Genomic DNA, 16,307 nt, shown 5'->3' on the forward strand with positions numbered 1-16,307 from the left:
GAAGAGAAGTGTTGGGCTCTCAGTCCTGTCTCGTGTCCGACTCTTTGCCACCCCACGGACGGCAGGCCCCCAGGCTCCTCCGTCCATGGAATTCTCCAGGCCAGAATCCTGCAGTGGGTTGCCATGCCCTTCTTCAGGGGATCTTCCCAACCCAGGGATCAAATCCGCATCTCCCGCATTGCAGGCAGATACTTTACCATCTGAGCCACCAGGGAAGCCCCAAAGTGCTGGTCACTTTTCCAAAGAGCCTGTCCTCAGAGAGGGCGGCTGCAGGGGGCTACCCTTGTTCATGGCCTTTGGGGACAAACACCAAGAAACCTATAAAATCGACAGAACGCACAAAAAACAGGTTAGAACATGAACCACATCATTGGTGGTCCATGACTGTAATGCATTTACTTCTAGGCTGTAGTACGTACCTTCAGGTTATACAGTCATGCGGTCAATTGCTCTGTTTGCTGACTTGTTTATATTAAAAGCCTCATTCTGGAAAAGATTAGAATGAGGTGCTGTGCCCCGGGCCATGCTTTAAGAGAGGGATGTGGAGCTTCCTAATCTGTTTGCAGATGGGCAGTTTTGGAAGCATGAGGATGGGAGGGACAGAGCCCTGTGATCCTCTCTGTGGGAACACGCCTCACATCAGGGAAGCCAGACCTGCCTGTCCCCTTCCCGACAGACCTGGCTCTTTAAAAAGGTTCAGCTTTAAAAAAAAACATCTTTTAATGAATGGATTAGCTTTGTACCACATGCTTTGTATCATGTACCATATGTAGCAACACATGTTCTAAGTGCAGGGGGGGACCACCTGAACTTGAGACCTTGGCTTCATCCAGGTGCAGAGCTTCTAGATTCAAAATCACTACAGTAAGCAGTTTATTGCACTCACAGGTCTGATCACACCAATATGCAGGTCAAAAACAGAAGTTTAAGATCCAGGGTGGAGACATCCATACCAAGTTACTTTGGACTTGACTTCTTGCACTTGTTGGTCCCGGGTACAAAGCTGAGGGAGTAATACCCTCATCACCTTTGTTCCCTGGAGACCCCTCTCTGATGATTGGTTATTCTCTTTTATCCCCTTTCCCATTGTCAACTGAAAAAACAAACAAAAGCAGAACCTGGAAGTTGAGAAGTTTGTTTTATTCGGTGGACCTAACTGAGGACTGTAGCCCAGGTACAGCTTCTCAGATTGCTCTGAGGGACTGTTCCAAAAAGGTGAGGGAAGAGCTAGGGGATGCAGGAGTTTTTGCTGGGGAAAAAGCCCGTGTAGCTGAAGATCCAAAGATTACTGCTGATCACTGAAACAGACACCTCAAGGTAATGATTTTAGTGCTTCTCTGTGTATGGGAAGATGCAGGAATCTGGGCTCCTTGAAATCATTCCTTTGATAAACATCTTAACTATCTAGGAGCAATATCCTGTTTTCTCCCTCCTGGTTTCCTCTCAGGGTCCACTGTTGGGGTTTTAAGGCTGCAGTATCCTTTGTTTACTGAAATGGTAGGCAGCATTCTTTGTCCACGGTGCTTCTTCTTGGTCATAAATTTGACCAAAAGTTGGGAGGCATTTCATAACCAGTTTTGTCCCACGGCTCTAGGAAAGCTCATTCCTAGATCAGGTGAGGATTCTGTTGATAGGCTACTCAATGTGCTACATTTTTTGGATGAGGCCCTGTTGATTATCTAAAATCCTCTGAATTGCCTGTTTTACTAGTCAGTTATCATCCAGGAAATGTTTTCCCTTGTTGCTTCTTCCCACATCTAGAATTTTACTGTTACAGTTATTTTATATAGAGTTATATATGTGATCGATTGCCTCAAGACATTTAGCCATCATTACTTTTTTCAGTGGTCTGGTTATGCACTGGGTAATGAAAGAGACAATAGTCTTATGAAATAGAATATAGATAATACAGCTAGTAACATTAATAAAATACAGCAGAGAAAGGCACAAGGCATAAATAATTTGAAAACAACAAGAGAAACGATTAAAACAATGGTTAGTGTAACTAGTTGTAATCTGGTCGCAATAAACCATCAAGTTCACAGGAGAGCCAGATGGATAAGCCAAATTTTGGAAGGATCATGTAGAGAGAAAAAGATAAATGTTTCATCTTTGTTTACAAAGGTATATTTTGTCAGCTTGTTATAGATCAACATTTGATCTATCTATATATATATATATAAGAGGAAAGATTTTCTGGAAAACAAACATTACAAATCAGAATAGTTCAGAAGTCATAAAATTGTAAATCATATTTATCAATTCGTTCAGTTCTGTGTAATTCCAGTTGGTCTGTATGAAGGCATCAGGTTTTCTATTAGAGTTTTGTAATTTCTTACTGAGTTCAGTGGTATGATCTCAAAGTTATCAGAAACAAATTTGTCAAAAAGCTCTTTTTATGAATCCTCTCGAAAATCCTCATTTTGTAAAAGCATGAGAGTAAAACAATGATTGTCTATAAACGACAAAAGACTTAAAATGGCATGGTTAAAGATCTGTTTACAATATAATTGACAAGAAGCTTGGTTATTTTTGTGGCTTACAACCTTTTAAAGATAATGACTAGAATGATAACTGATAACAGTGTATTAGGACATATCAGATTTTTAGGAATTCTGTATAACTTTTGGAATGACTACATTATTGACATTTGCCCATAAAATAAGAAGCTTTTGTTACACTTAGTTGATAGTGCTACCCATGTAATTTAATGTGCCAGATAAACCTAATTAGTTTAATCTAATGTCTCTTCGGGACATTTCAGGGGTCCTTTGAGGCATCCCAAAGTTAGCTGGGGGTCAAAAGAATCTTAAATAGAATTTGATATTTGGGAAGTTTGTTCTTTTTTAAAAAAAAGTCAAGTTCTTGAAATACTTGGTCAAATAGGATCATAGATCACTGAAGCAATGCTTATTCACTCAACCAAAGAGACAATAAGAGATATTTAAGGCAAATGACAGATCATGTAGAAGGCAGAGCAACTCACAATCTGTTACCAAAAATAGTTCATAAGAAAACTCTGTTCTCATAAAAGAGAGAGAAAACCAAACTCCAGTCTTGCACCAGCCCATCCTCAACAACAAAATTTACTTACCTAATTAAATTCAATCCAAACGGAACCATGTGCAGAACAACTTTGTCAGAGCAGCCTTTCTACAAATCTTCTACAACTTTCTATATCCATTTTAGTTTGTCCCTATAGACTACCTGGATCAGGAAGCTCCCCCTGGAGAAGGGAATGGCAACCCACTCCAGTATTGTCTGGAGAATTCCCCAGACAGAGGAGCCTGGTGGGCTAAGTCCATGGATGGCAAAGAGTCAGACACAACCGAATGATTAACACACTCCCCAAAATAGTCTAAGATAGTAAAGATCCTTGTTGTACAGTTAGATGCAACAAAGGTTAAGGTGACAAATGCCCCTGAGAGTTGCCTCAGCCTTTACAAAGTCTTCTCAGAATCCCAGTCTATTCCATGGGCTGCCAGTTGTGCACCAGATGGTAGAGACCAAACTGTTAAAACGCGCGCACACACACACACTTGCGCGTAAGAAAATCAGGTAGATCATTTACATCTTAAAGAAACAGGGAGAGAAATGCAAGTTCCCCCTAGAAGGGCTTTTGTTTCTGAATTCTGAAAAGATATTTTATGGAGTAGGCTCTTTCTAGCTGCATACACACTTAAAAATGAGTTTCAGAATGTTAGAAGAGCCCCAATTTGACCATTTTAGGTTGAGAGCTCCTAGTATAGTTCTTCCAGTCAAGTGAGTATTTGCAAGTATAAATTTCCACATGAACCTGGCTGGGGTGTTGGTTGGAGGCCGGCAATCTATTGCTGTTTTGTTTTGAAAGCTTTGTTCCCCATTGTAAAGTCGGTGTGTCGAGATAAAAATGCTAGTGACAATCCTGTCGTGGATCTGTGTGCTGTTTGTAAACTGGACTCCGCTAGAGGTCACCCTAGAGTCGATCCACCTTTCTCCTGTGTCTCAGTTTCTCCTCCTGGTGGTCTAAGACCACCCTGAGTGCTCCGGTCAGAGTGGCCAGCTGGGAGGCGCATCCCTGCAGAGCAAGTTTTTAGTTAAAATGTGTGGGTTTCCTGATAGGGACAGCTGCGTGGTATGAGGACGTGCTTCTAGCACTCCCACGAGTTTCTCAATTGCCTGAGAAAGCCCACTGGGAGATCTCCTTCCTTGGAGCTGAAAGCTCTCATGAGATAGCTTCAGTTTTATTCTGAAAAACTCTATTAAAATAGCCAATCCAAGTTAAAACAAAAGGCCAGCTTCCCACCTAATTACACAGTCCAACCCTATTCAGTGTCTTTCAGCTGAGGATAACCCAGGTACCTCTTCTTGAAACTAAGTTTTCGGGATAATCTTGGAGGCAAGAGGAGGTTAACATCACCGAGTAAAACTTAGGACCCTCAGCCCCTGATGGGAGAGCTACAAGCCAGGAGACTCACCCACATTTGTCTGTACTCTTGTTGCTGGCCAAATCTTGGTTTTCTCTGCCCACTGAAGCCAAACAAAAGATACGGAGACAGAGCTTCAAGGAAATAGAAAGGTGGCTTTAATTCTCAGCTGGTGGAGAGGGGAACGCAGTAGGCTTATGCCTCAAGATCTGTGGGCCCCTGTCCCCCACCCTGCGCTGTGAGGAGTCTCGGGGCTTATATAAGATGAGGGCTCACAGTCAGGAGTTGGGAATGAGGAACAAAAGGGTTAGCATCTTGATTTTTCCCTCTTGCATCTTTTCAAAGACAGTCAGAGGCTGCGTCAGTAACCCAGTCACTGAGTCTGGCAGTTGGCTGGCTCTGTGGCCTTCTTACTGATCTGTAAAAAGAAGAACTATAAGGCGTGTTGTAAGGGTAACCACCAGGTTCAGGATGCATTTAGCATAGAGCCAAAGGAAAATAGGTGTGAAGTATATGGCTTCTGCAGGGGCTTCCCTGGTAGCTCAGCTTGTAAAGAATCCACCTGCAATGAGGGAGACCTTGGTTCGATTCCTGGGTCAGAAAGACCTGCTGGAGAAGGGATAGGCTACCCACTCCAGTATTCTTGGGCTTCCCTGGTGGTTCAGATGGTAAAGAATTTGCCAGCAGTGCAGAAGACCCGAGTTTGATCCCTGGGTCGGGAAGATCCCTTGGAGGAGGTATGGCAACCCACTCCAGTATTCTTGCCTTGTTCAAAATCCCCATGGACAGAGGAGCCTGGAGGTCTGCAGCCCCTGGGGTCACAGAGGGTTGGACATGACTGAGTGACTTAAGCAGAGTTGACACAGCCCAACACAGCTGCAGAGTTAGAAGTCAGAAAAGCAAACTTATTTACAGACCTGCGGAGTTAGGAGCAGTTAAAGTAAAAAAAACAAAAAACAACTAGGGAATGTTCAGGCCTGCTCACTGTTGTGTTTAATCTTCTTTGTTGTCAGGAAAGGGAAAGAAAAAAAACTCACTCCTCTTTTTATCATTTTCACCGCAACACTCTCTGAGGAGACAGGCTGGGCTAAGAGGCCACTGCTGGTACCGCGGCTTCGGATCCCGGTGAAGCAGAGAAGCCTGCCCTGGGTCCCTTCACTGGCCACCAGATCTGTCAGCTGAAGAAATGTATAACCTAAGAGTTGAGAAGTTTGTTTTCTTTGGTGGACTCACGGAGGACTATAGCCCAGATACAGCCCCTCAGATTGTGCTGAGGGGCTGTTTCAAAGAGGTGAGGGAGAAGCCAGGAGATGTAGGGGTTTTTTCTGGGGGGAAAAAATGTCAAATATCCAAAGATTACAAGATTACTGTTGTTCACAAATACAGACGTTTCAAGTTAGAGTTTAGAGCTTGTGTATGTATGGGAAGATGCAGGAGTCTGGGCTCATGGAAATCATTCCTTTGATTGACACCTCAACTATTTAGGGCCAGTGTCCTGCTTTTCTCCTTCCTGAATCCCGCTCAGGGCACACTGTAGGGGCTTTATGGCTGCAGTATTTTTTGTTTACTGATATGGCAGGCGACATTCTTTGTCTACACCATGCATCCCACCTCCCTTGGGGGACCACTGAGAAGGGCTGATGTAGCTTCTTCTGTCTGTGTTTTCTTCTTTTTAATTTGACTGCGCCGGGTCTTGGTTGCAGCCTGTGGGATCTAGTTCCCTGACCAGGGATCAAACCCCATGCCCCCTGCATTGGGAACACTGAGTCTTAGTCACTGGACCACCAGGGAAGTCCCTGTAAGTTTTCTTATGAGAGATATGGCTGCTGTGTGTGTCAATTTTTGTTTAAAACATCGTTGTAAGTGGTATGCTGTGCATCTTCTTGTGTCTGCTGTTTTCACTTCCTGCCTTGAGGGTCTCTCTTAGTTGCTCTAAGTATGGCTAGTTGGCTGCCTGTCCCCGCTGTGATCTGTGGTTGTTGTTCAGTTGCTAAGTTATGTCCCAATTTTTTGTGACCCCATGGACTGCAGCATGCCAGGCTTCCCCATCCTTCACTGTCTCCTGGAGTTTGCGCAAACTCATGTCCATTGAGTCGGTGATGCCATCCAACCAGCTCATCCTCTGTCTCCCCCTTCTCCTCCTGCCCTTCTGTGTAGCACTCCCATTCTACCTGCCTACCCCCCAGGGAGGCACAGCAGATTGTCTCCAACTTCCCACCACACACAGATGCCTCGAGGAACATCCTCCCATCAGTCCCATGTTACAGTATCACCGTTTCTCTGGGATACACGCCTGGAAGTAGTTATTGGATCATAAAAGTATGTGTAATCTTGATTTGACTGAATCACCCAGACTGCCCCCCAGCCAGACTGCACCGGGCTACTTCCCACCAGCCATGAACCCCCAGCCCTGGCCAACAGGTTGGCCTTATGCACTTTCTCATTTTTTGCCAATGTAACAGTTGTGCAGTGGTCCCTCCCCGATTCTTTAGCTGCATCTCATAATTACTCACTTGTGTACAGGCCTTCAGAGCTCTTGTTAACCCAGGTAAGACATGTGATATGTTTAGAACCACACCCAGCACAGAGGGTATATGTTATTGTTCTATAAATGTAAGCATCCTTAAATGATGGTAGATTTAATAATGTCCTAACACAAAATGTGAATTCTAGTGATTATTTCTGATCTTGAATAATAGAAGCTGACCATAATATTTAGCTGACCATGTTGACCTGCTAGATCACATCCACATCTGTCCACCATACACTTCCCTCCGTTTCTGCCATGCCCACATTGGTTCATCCCACATCCTTCCATGTGGAATATTTGCCAGCCACTCACAGTCATCCTGCTTCCCAGATGGCACAGATGGTAAAGAATCTGCTTTACAATGTGGCAGGTTTGATCCCTGGGTCAGGAAGATCCCCTGGGGAAGGGAATGGCTATCCAGTATTCTTGCCTGGGAAATCTCATGGACAGAGGAGCCTGGTGAGCTACAACCCATGGGGTCTGAAAGAGTCAGACACGAGTGAACATGTGCACACATAGCATCATCCTGACATGCCCAGAGTTAATTCCTTCTTAACTTCAGAGGTCAGCTCAAATGTCACTTTTCTGGTCCCCAGACTAGATCACGTCTCCAGTTATCCTTTCATAGCTCCTGAGTCATCCATGATCAAACAGTCAGCTGTACCATGAACTGTTTGAAGTCCTTCTCCTGACTGCCCTGAGGGTGGCCGTGACAGTCTCTTCTCTGTCCTTCTGCTGCCAGCCCTGATTCACGTTCAGAACTCCTGGGCTGCATGTTGAACTACAGAGACCTCTTCACCACAGGATAGTTTAATTAGAGCCAAGGGAACACACAGCCCTAAAGCGGCCTGAGGAGCGTGAGACACTCATCCCAGATGGCCCTGACTGGTCTTCCAAGGCTGCCACCTTATATCTGGAGACCCAGCAACGTGGCCTCAGAGGAACTCGTGACTCAGAGGAAGGGAGCCGGGAGAGGCCTTTAGGGGAGATATAGAGACTGAGTCTTGATAATCATGATAAATTGCAACCACAAATATAAAAATCCTATTTGGGACAAAATGTAGATGTTTTTAAGAGTGCCTGATTAATACAAAAGAAGCAGAGCAAATCGGGAAGGAAAATTACTCTTCATAACGACAGCTCCATCCTGACTCGGCTCACAGCCTTGGTTACTCCGGGTGTTTCGTTCCCTGCAAAGAGGAGGTACTGGTGCTGTAACCGGGAAGGGTTAATTTTGAATTTACTCTGGATCTGCTTGTGCAACTTTAACCTTTATTTTGCAGCTTTGATTGTTATAAGCTTACATGGTGGTCTGCCCCAGGGAGATAACCTGATTGAAGTGAAACAAAAACATGGCCCTGCCTGAGGCTTGCCATTCTAGGGGACATTACAAGGATTGAATAGCTTTTTACTTTGTTTCCTCACCTCCCCTCCCATCTCTGATCCATTAAAGAACCTGGCAACCAGGCCCCAACAAGATGGTTATTTTGAGATGCTAGCCTGCCATCTTCTCAGTCAGCTGGCTCTGGAATAAAGTCCCTTCCTGATCCCAACACTTCGTCTTGGATTCATTGACTCATCTTATGGCGAGCAGAGCGAGCTTGGACTTGGTAACAGCTCCTCATTTAGCCTCCATGTGTTTTCAAAAAAATACAGAGTCAAATAATATCTTAAGCACTTTATTTGAAATATGCACAATTATATCAAGATTAAAGCAAGCTTTTGTGAATTTCTGTGGATAGCAAATAAGTGTGCCCAGTTTATTAGTTATGGAAAGGTGGGTAGTCCTTAAGATTATTCTCAGTATTGCCTTCCCGGGGGCATGACAGGAAATGCCATAGCTTCAACCACCACCTCCACTGAATCTCTTTTTATGACATCCAGCTGCTTCCTGGCCTTCTCCCTTGTCCTGGAGCATGAAGGTGGTACCACCAACTCTGCTGACCTCTCCTCTTCTTAGCACCGGTGGTGCTCACCCCCAGATAGCAGCCTGAGGGGCGTCCTGACTCCTGTGAAGGAGGCTGACCCCAGGCCCCTAAGTGGAGGTGAAGGGCAGACTCCTAGGTCATGCGTGGAGCAGGTGGGAGGGCCACAGGGCTGGTGCAGCAAGCAGTTCAAGCCTTAGGCCTGCCAGCACACAGAACCAGCCTCTCTGAGTCTCAGCTGTTGGTGTCCGCGTGGCTCAGGGGAGTGTGCTGTGTGTTCTTCTAACTCGGGTGGGGTGTCGAGGAGACTTGGAGACAGATGTATGGGGCACCTTGTTCAGCTACTTTCATGCAGGTCTCACTTACACCCTTTAACGGTTCTCTGCGAGCTCCAGGCAGGAGAAAACCAAAGTAAAAATGAGCTGTGATTTTCAGTCGCTCAGTTGTGTCTGACTCTGTGACCCTGTGAACTGCAGCACTCCAGGCTTCCCTGTCCTTCACTATCTCCCAGAGTTTGCTCAAACTACTGTCCATTGAGTTGATGATGCCATCCAACCATCTCATCCTCTGTAGTCCCGTTTTCTTCCTGCCCATAATCTTTCCCGGCATCAAGATATTTTCCAGTGAGTCAGCTCTTCGCATCAGGTGGCCAAAGTATTGTAGCATCAGCTTCAGCATCAGTCCTGCCAATGAATATTCAGGACTGCTTTCCTTTAGGATGGACTGGTTGGATCTCCTTGCAGTCCAAGGGACTCTCAAGAGTCTTCTCCAACACCACAGTGCAAAAGGATCAATTCTTTACCACTCAGCCTTCTTTATGGGCCAACTTTTCCATTCATGACTTCTGGAAAAACCATAGCTTTGACTATATAGACCTTTGTCGGCAAAGTAATGTCTATGCTTTTTAATACACTGTCTAGGTTTGTCATAGCTTTTCTTCCAAGGAGCCAGTGTCTTAGTTTCATGGCTGCAGTCACTATCTGCAGTGATTTTGGAGTCCAAGAAAATAAAGTCTTGTCACTGTTTCCATTTTTTCCCCCCTATTTGTCACAAAGTGATGGGACTGGATGCTAGAATCTTAGTTTTTTGAATGTTGAGTTTTAAGCCATCTTTTTCACTCTCCTCTTTCACTTTCATCAAGAAGCTCTTTAGATCCTCTTTGCTTTCTGCCATAAGTGTGGTGTCATCTGCATATCTCAGGTTATTGATATTTCTCCTGGCAATCTTGATTCCAGCTTGTGCTTCATCCAGCCCAGCATTTCACATGATGTACTCTGCATATAAGACTTCCCTGGTGGCTCAGACGATAAAGCATCTGCCTACAATGCGGGAGACTTGGGTTCAATCCCTGGGTCAGGAAGATCTCCTGGAGAAGGAAATGGCAACCCACTCCAGTAATCTTGCCTGGAAAATCCCATGGATGGAGAAGCCTGATAGGCTACAGTCCATGGGGTCACAAAGAGTCGGACACAACTGAGCGACTTCACATTCACTTTCATTCTGCATATAAGTTAAATAAGCAGGGTGACAATATACAGCCCTGCTGGTTCTTTGCAAGCTCCAGACAGGAGAAAACCAAAGTAAAAACAAGCTGTTGTTTTTCAGTAGCTCAGTCATGTCTGACTCTTTGCGACCCCATGAACTGCAGCACGCCAGGCCTCCCTGTCCATCACCAACTCCTGGAGTTCACCCAAATGCATGTCCATTGAGTCGGTGATGCCATCTGACCATCTCATCCTCTGTCGTCCCCTTCTCCTCCTGCCCTCAATCTTTCCCAGCATCAGGGTCTTTTCAAATGAGTCAGCTCTTTGCATCAGGTGGCCAAAGTATTGGAGTTTCAGCTTCAGCATCAGTCCTTCCAATGAACACCCAGGACTGATCTTCTTTAGGATGGACTGGTTGGATCTCCTTGCAGTCCAAGGGACTCTCAAGAGCATTCTCCAACACCACAGTTCAAAGCATCAATTCTTCGGTGCTCAGCTTTTTTATAGTCCACCTCTCACATCCGTACATGACCACTGGAAAAACCATAGCCTTGGCTAGATGGACCTTTGTTGACAAAGTAATGTCTCTGCTTTTCAATATGCTGTCTAGGTTGGTCATAACTTTCCTTCCAAGGAGTAAGCGTCTTTTAATTTCATAGCTGCAGTCACCATCTGCAGTGATTTTGGAGCCCCCCAAAATAAAGTCTGACACCGTTTCCACTGTTTCCCCATCTATTTGCCATGAAGTGATGGGACTGGATGCCATGATCTTAGTTTTCTGAATGTTGAGCTTTAAGCCAACTTTTTCACTCTCCTCTTTCACTTTCATCAAGAGGCTCTTTAGTTCTTCACTTTCTGCCATAAGGGTGATGTCATCATAGTGAATAAAGCAGAAGTAGATGTTTTTCTGGAATTCCCTTGCCTTTTCTATGATCCAGTGGATGTTGGCAATTTGATCTCTGGTTCCTCTGCCTCGTCTAAACCCAGCTTGTACATCTGGATGTTCTCGGTTCACATATTGTTGAAGACTAGCTTGAAGGATTTTCAGCATTACCTTGTGATGCTGATTACCTTCAGCATTCACATTAGCATGTGAAATGAGTGAAGCTGTGAAGTAGTTTGAACATTCTTTGGGATTGGAATGAAAACTGACCTTTCCCAGTCCTGTGGCCAATGCTGAGTTTTCCAAATTTGCTGGCATATTGAGTGCAGCAGGAGCTAGATGGAGTCTGGATCTCAGCCTTCCATAGTCTCATCTTTGGGCCAGACCCTGCTTCCCAACACAGTTCTTTCTCTCCCTGAAGTGATATTTTTCAGTTAATTTTTATTGGAGTATAGTTGATCTACAATGTTGTGTTAGCTTCTGCCATATAGCACAGTAAATCAGTTATACATATGCACATATCCACTCTTTAAAATTCCTTTCTCATGGAGGTCATTGTAGAGTTTTGAGGAAAGTTCCGTGTGCTGCATGGCAGGTTCTTATTAGTTATATATAGTAGTATGAATATGTCCATCTCAGGCTCCCAGTTTATCCCTCTCCCGTCATTTCCCCTTTGGTGACCATAAGCTTGTTTTCTACATCTGTGACTCTCTTTCTGTTTTGTAAATAGGTTCATTTTTTATCATTTTTTTAAGATTCCACATATAAGCAGTATCATATGATGTTTGTTTTTCTCTGCCTTACTTATGGCAATTTCTAGGTCCATGCATGTTGCTGTAAATGACATTCTTGCATTCTTTTTATGGCTGAGTAGTATTCTGTTGTATGTATGTACCACATCGTCTTCATTCCTCTGTTGATGGACTTCCAGGTTCCTTCCATGTCTTGGCTATTGTAAATACTGCTGCAGGGAACACTGGGATGCAGGTATCTTTTCTAATTATGGTTTCCTCTGGGTATATATGCCCAGGAGTGGGATTGCTGGGTCACATGGTAGTTCTGTTTTTGGTTTTTAAAGGAATCCCTGTACTGCTCTCCATAGTGGCTGCACCCGTTTATATTCCCACCAACATTTATAGGAGGGTTTCCTTTTCTCTGTACCCTCTCCAGCATTTATTGTTTGTAGACTTTTTGATGATGGCCATTTTGACCAGTGTGGGGTGAAAACTCACTTGCATGTCTCTACTAATGAGCAACATTGAGCATCTTTTCATGTGCTTTTTGGCCGTCTGTATGTCTTCTTTGGAGAAATGTCCATTTAGGTCTTCTGCCCAGTCTTTGATTGAGTTGTTTGTGTTTTTGATGTTGAGCTATATGAGCTGCTTGTATATTTTGAAGATTAATTCTTTGAATCCTTTGTGGGCTTTTCTAGTGGTGGCATGTGGGCTTGGTAGTTGCAGCGCGTAGGCTTAGGTGCTCCACAGCCTGTGGGATCCCAGTTGCCCGACCAGCACTGGAACCCTTGTCCCCTGCCCTGGAAGGTGGATCCCTAACCCCTGGCCCACCAGGGAAGGTACCTGTGGTGTAGTTTCAGGTCAGGGAGCCTGATTCCTCCAGCTCCACTTTTCTTCCTCAGGATTGCTTTGCTATTCAAGGTCATTTGTGTTTCCATACAAATTACAAAAAATTTTTGTTCTATGAAAAACGCCATTGGTAATTGATAGGGATTGCATTGATGCAGTGGTGAGTAGGCTAGTTTCCTTATTTGTTCTGACCTTTCGTTGTGAATGTGTAGAAATGCAACAGATTTCTGTGTATTGTATGCGGCAACTTTGCGGGGAGGGGTGGTGTGCCACCGTGTGACTTGTGGGATCTTAGTTCCCCAGCCGGGGACTGAACCTGGGCCCTCTGCAGCGAAAGCACCAAGTCCTCACCCCTGGGCCGTCAGAGAATTTCCATGTATCCTGCATCTTTACCAAATTCATTGATGAGCTCTCGTCATTTTCTGGTAGCATTTTTGGGGATTTTCTGTGTATAGTATCATGTCCTCCACAAACAGTGACAGTCTTACTTCTTTTCCAATTTGGATTCCTCTAATTTTTCTCTTCTCAGATTGCTGTGGCTAGGACTTCCAAAACTATGTTGAATAAAAGTGGCGAGAGTGGATAGCTTTGTCTTGTTCCTGATCTTAGAGGAAATGCTTTTAGCTTTTCACTATTGAGGATGATGTTAGCTGTGGGTTTGAATGGGTTTTAATAACAATGCAAAAGTGAGCACTGCACTTCTACCCCAACCAAGGCTCCATCTAAACTCTTTTTGTGCCGCGCTTTACTCTGCACAACAGCCTGAGTGCTGCAATATGTTTACTTTACTGGGGTTCCCACAGACTTTGGGATCATGTTCCAAGTCCTTGTTGCAAAAAATGCTTTCATGACCTTGCACCAGCTTCCCCAGACAGCCTTTTCCCTCACTTCACAGCCTTCCCTGAAATGCCAGCCCCTGCCTCCATTCCCATGTCTCTGCCTGGCTCCCCTTTGCTCTAGAAAGCCTCCCTGGAGTAGGTGCCCAGCACGCCTGCCGCTCTGGCCGCGCAGGAGAGCCGTGATTCACCCTTTCCACGCAGGGTGCGGGTCTGCGGTCAGGCTGGACAGGGTGTTTCATTTCCGTGTATCTCCCTGGTGCCGGGTATACTAGGTGGCAAACAGTGAATGGCTGAGAAGACAGACACGTGTGTCTGAATTGTGTAATTCGTATGAATATGTAATTGAAATCAGTGTTTCAGCGTACACCAGCACTTGTTTCGAGATTGAAAATGAGCCCTAAGCAAACAGTTCTCACGCATGGGCTTTGGGTGCCCCTTGACCCCCAGCAATATCTGTACATCTACACATTTAAATATTCCTTATATAAGCAATCGCCATAGAATCCTCACTCGCCGTTCTCCAGTTTCCCAGCATTAATTTTTTTAAAGTCTGTGATAGGAATGGATGATATCTGGTCTACTTAAAATAACCATGCTTGGCTGTGTTCCTGGGCTAAACTTCACGGGAAACGGAGGGAATTCCCTGGTGGTCTGTGTTTCCACTGCAGGGGGACGTGAGTTCGATCCCTGGTTGAGGAACTAAGATCCCGTGCGGCTGTGTTTCCACCTCACCCCTGCCTCCCACAAAAGGGAAATGGCTCTTTCCAGAATAATTTAACACTGTGTGGAATAACTTCAGCTCCGGGTGGCAGAAGCTCCCTTTCTTCTCTAGAAAACATTCCTTTTACTGAATGATCATTGTGCTCTTTAAAAAAAAATGATGGCCAGTAACAAAGTTCTTCTGAACAGTCTAATGGGCTTCAGTGTATTCCCTAAAGCTCTGCATTGGAATCAGTTCAAAGGTTTAAAAAGGCTAAGCATGCATTTGCAAAGTTTAGAAGCATGCCTACTGGTCTCTGTGGTAACTCACCCTGCCCCCGGCTCGGCCCCTCACAGAGCGGCCCCCGCCTCAGGCCTCCCCTCTGCCCACCTTGCACCTTGGTGCGCTGCTTCCGCACCTCCCTCTGACCTCAGCCGAGGGCTCCTCCCCCAGACGCCTTCCTTGACCACTGTAGCGTACGTAGCCGTGTTGTCCCACCACTCTTTCTTCACGTCCCACCATCTGAAAACCCATCATTTGTGACGGGGTGCATCTTCGTGGCCGGATCCTGTTTTCAGCTGTGAGCGGCAGTGGGGGCAGCTGCTGAGGCCCGGTGCCCAGCACAGGGCATGGAGGGGCACCGCCTCCCCCTTTGTGAGCAGAGTGGCCTGATCCGACCACAGTTTGAGATCTTTTCTCCTGCTTATAAAAAAAAAATCGATTTTATTCAGGTATAAGTGTTAGAGCTGCCATTTGCATGTCATGTCATCCCAGGAGAGTAAGCGGTTGCTGTGGTTCAGTTGCTAAGTCTTGTCTGACCCTTGGTGATCCCAGGGACTGCAGCACGCCAGGCCTCCCTGTCCTTCACCATCTCCCGGAGCTTGCTCAAACTCATGTCCATTGCGTTGGTGATGCTATCCAACCATCTCATCCTCTGTCGTCCCCTTCTCCTCCTGCCTTCAGTCTTTCCCAGCCTCAGGGGCTTTTTCGATGAGTTGACTCTTTGCATCATGTGACCAAAGTATTGGAGCTTCAACTTCAAAATCAGTCCTTCCAATGAATATTCAGGTTTGATTTCCGTTAACAGAACTTCCACTTGGCTAAAGTTCCATTTCTGTGTTTCAGGTTAATCAGAAGAAGGAATATAAATTTGACCTGGTGTTTACCACAGAATTCTACAGCACAGAGGTAAGCTGCCATGGTTCGGGAAGTGTCCCATTAACAATTTTCATGGATTTTTTTTTTTTTTTTTTAAGTGAGAATCTCAGTATTGGGTTGGCCAAGAAGTTCATCTGGAGTTTCCCATAATATAATACAGGAAAACCCGAACAAACTTCTTGATCAAACCTGTACATTGTGACCTGTAGGTTTACTTTTGTGTGTGTGTGTTTTCCCCTCCTGCTTTGCTTTCTATTCGCTCTCAAGAATCGAAGACTAGAGCTTGACAGGACAACTTCATGACCTTAAACAGGCTTGCTTTTAAAAACAGTCCACACGGCCATCTTTGTCGCTAGGAGGGTGTTTCACACTCTAGCAGCTGCTGCCCCTCCCTCCCGTCTCAGAATCCCTGGAGTGACTCACTTCTAAATGCCAGCCTGCTCTTTCCTGTCCGCTGGTGACATTTCTCGTTAGTGGGCTGGCGTAGCAGGAGACCACCTCCAGGAGCTTCCTTGAACAGAGGGATTCTGTAACCCAGAGCAGCCTGTCACGCCGCAGGCACCTTCAGCCTCTCCAGTTGTGACCCAGCAGGCTGTGATTCTCCAAATGTCCTTTCCCCTGCTCTCAAGAAGAGAGTAAAAAGGAGATTCAGACAGAAATCAGAGCCGGGTGAACTTTGCAGTGCTGGGCCGGGCTGGAGGCATCAGTAGAACCTGGGTGGAGGGACCAGCCCAAACCCCGCTATGAGGCCCTGGGTCAGGGCCGCAGGGGTGGACAGGCAGCATCAAGGTGTCTCAGG

At 45.5% G+C, this 16,307-nt stretch overlaps 1 protein-coding gene across 1 annotated transcript in view; it reads left to right on the plus strand.

The window, feature by feature from the left end:
* The window catches only part of RARRES1 (retinoic acid receptor responder 1), a 42,220-nt gene that overhangs the window by 10,899 nt on the left and 15,014 nt on the right, over positions 1–16,307 (plus strand). The window contains exon 2 of the mRNA XM_043473899.1: positions 15,476–15,538. Within this exon, the coding sequence (XP_043329834.1) occupies positions 15,476–15,538 (63 nt within the window). The remainder of the gene's footprint in view (positions 1–15,475; positions 15,539–16,307) is intronic.

This window comes from Cervus canadensis, chromosome 7 (genome assembly GCF_019320065.1).
Source record: "Cervus canadensis isolate Bull #8, Minnesota chromosome 7, ASM1932006v1, whole genome shotgun sequence".
Taxonomy (NCBI): Eukaryota; Metazoa; Chordata; class Mammalia; order Artiodactyla; family Cervidae; genus Cervus; species Cervus canadensis.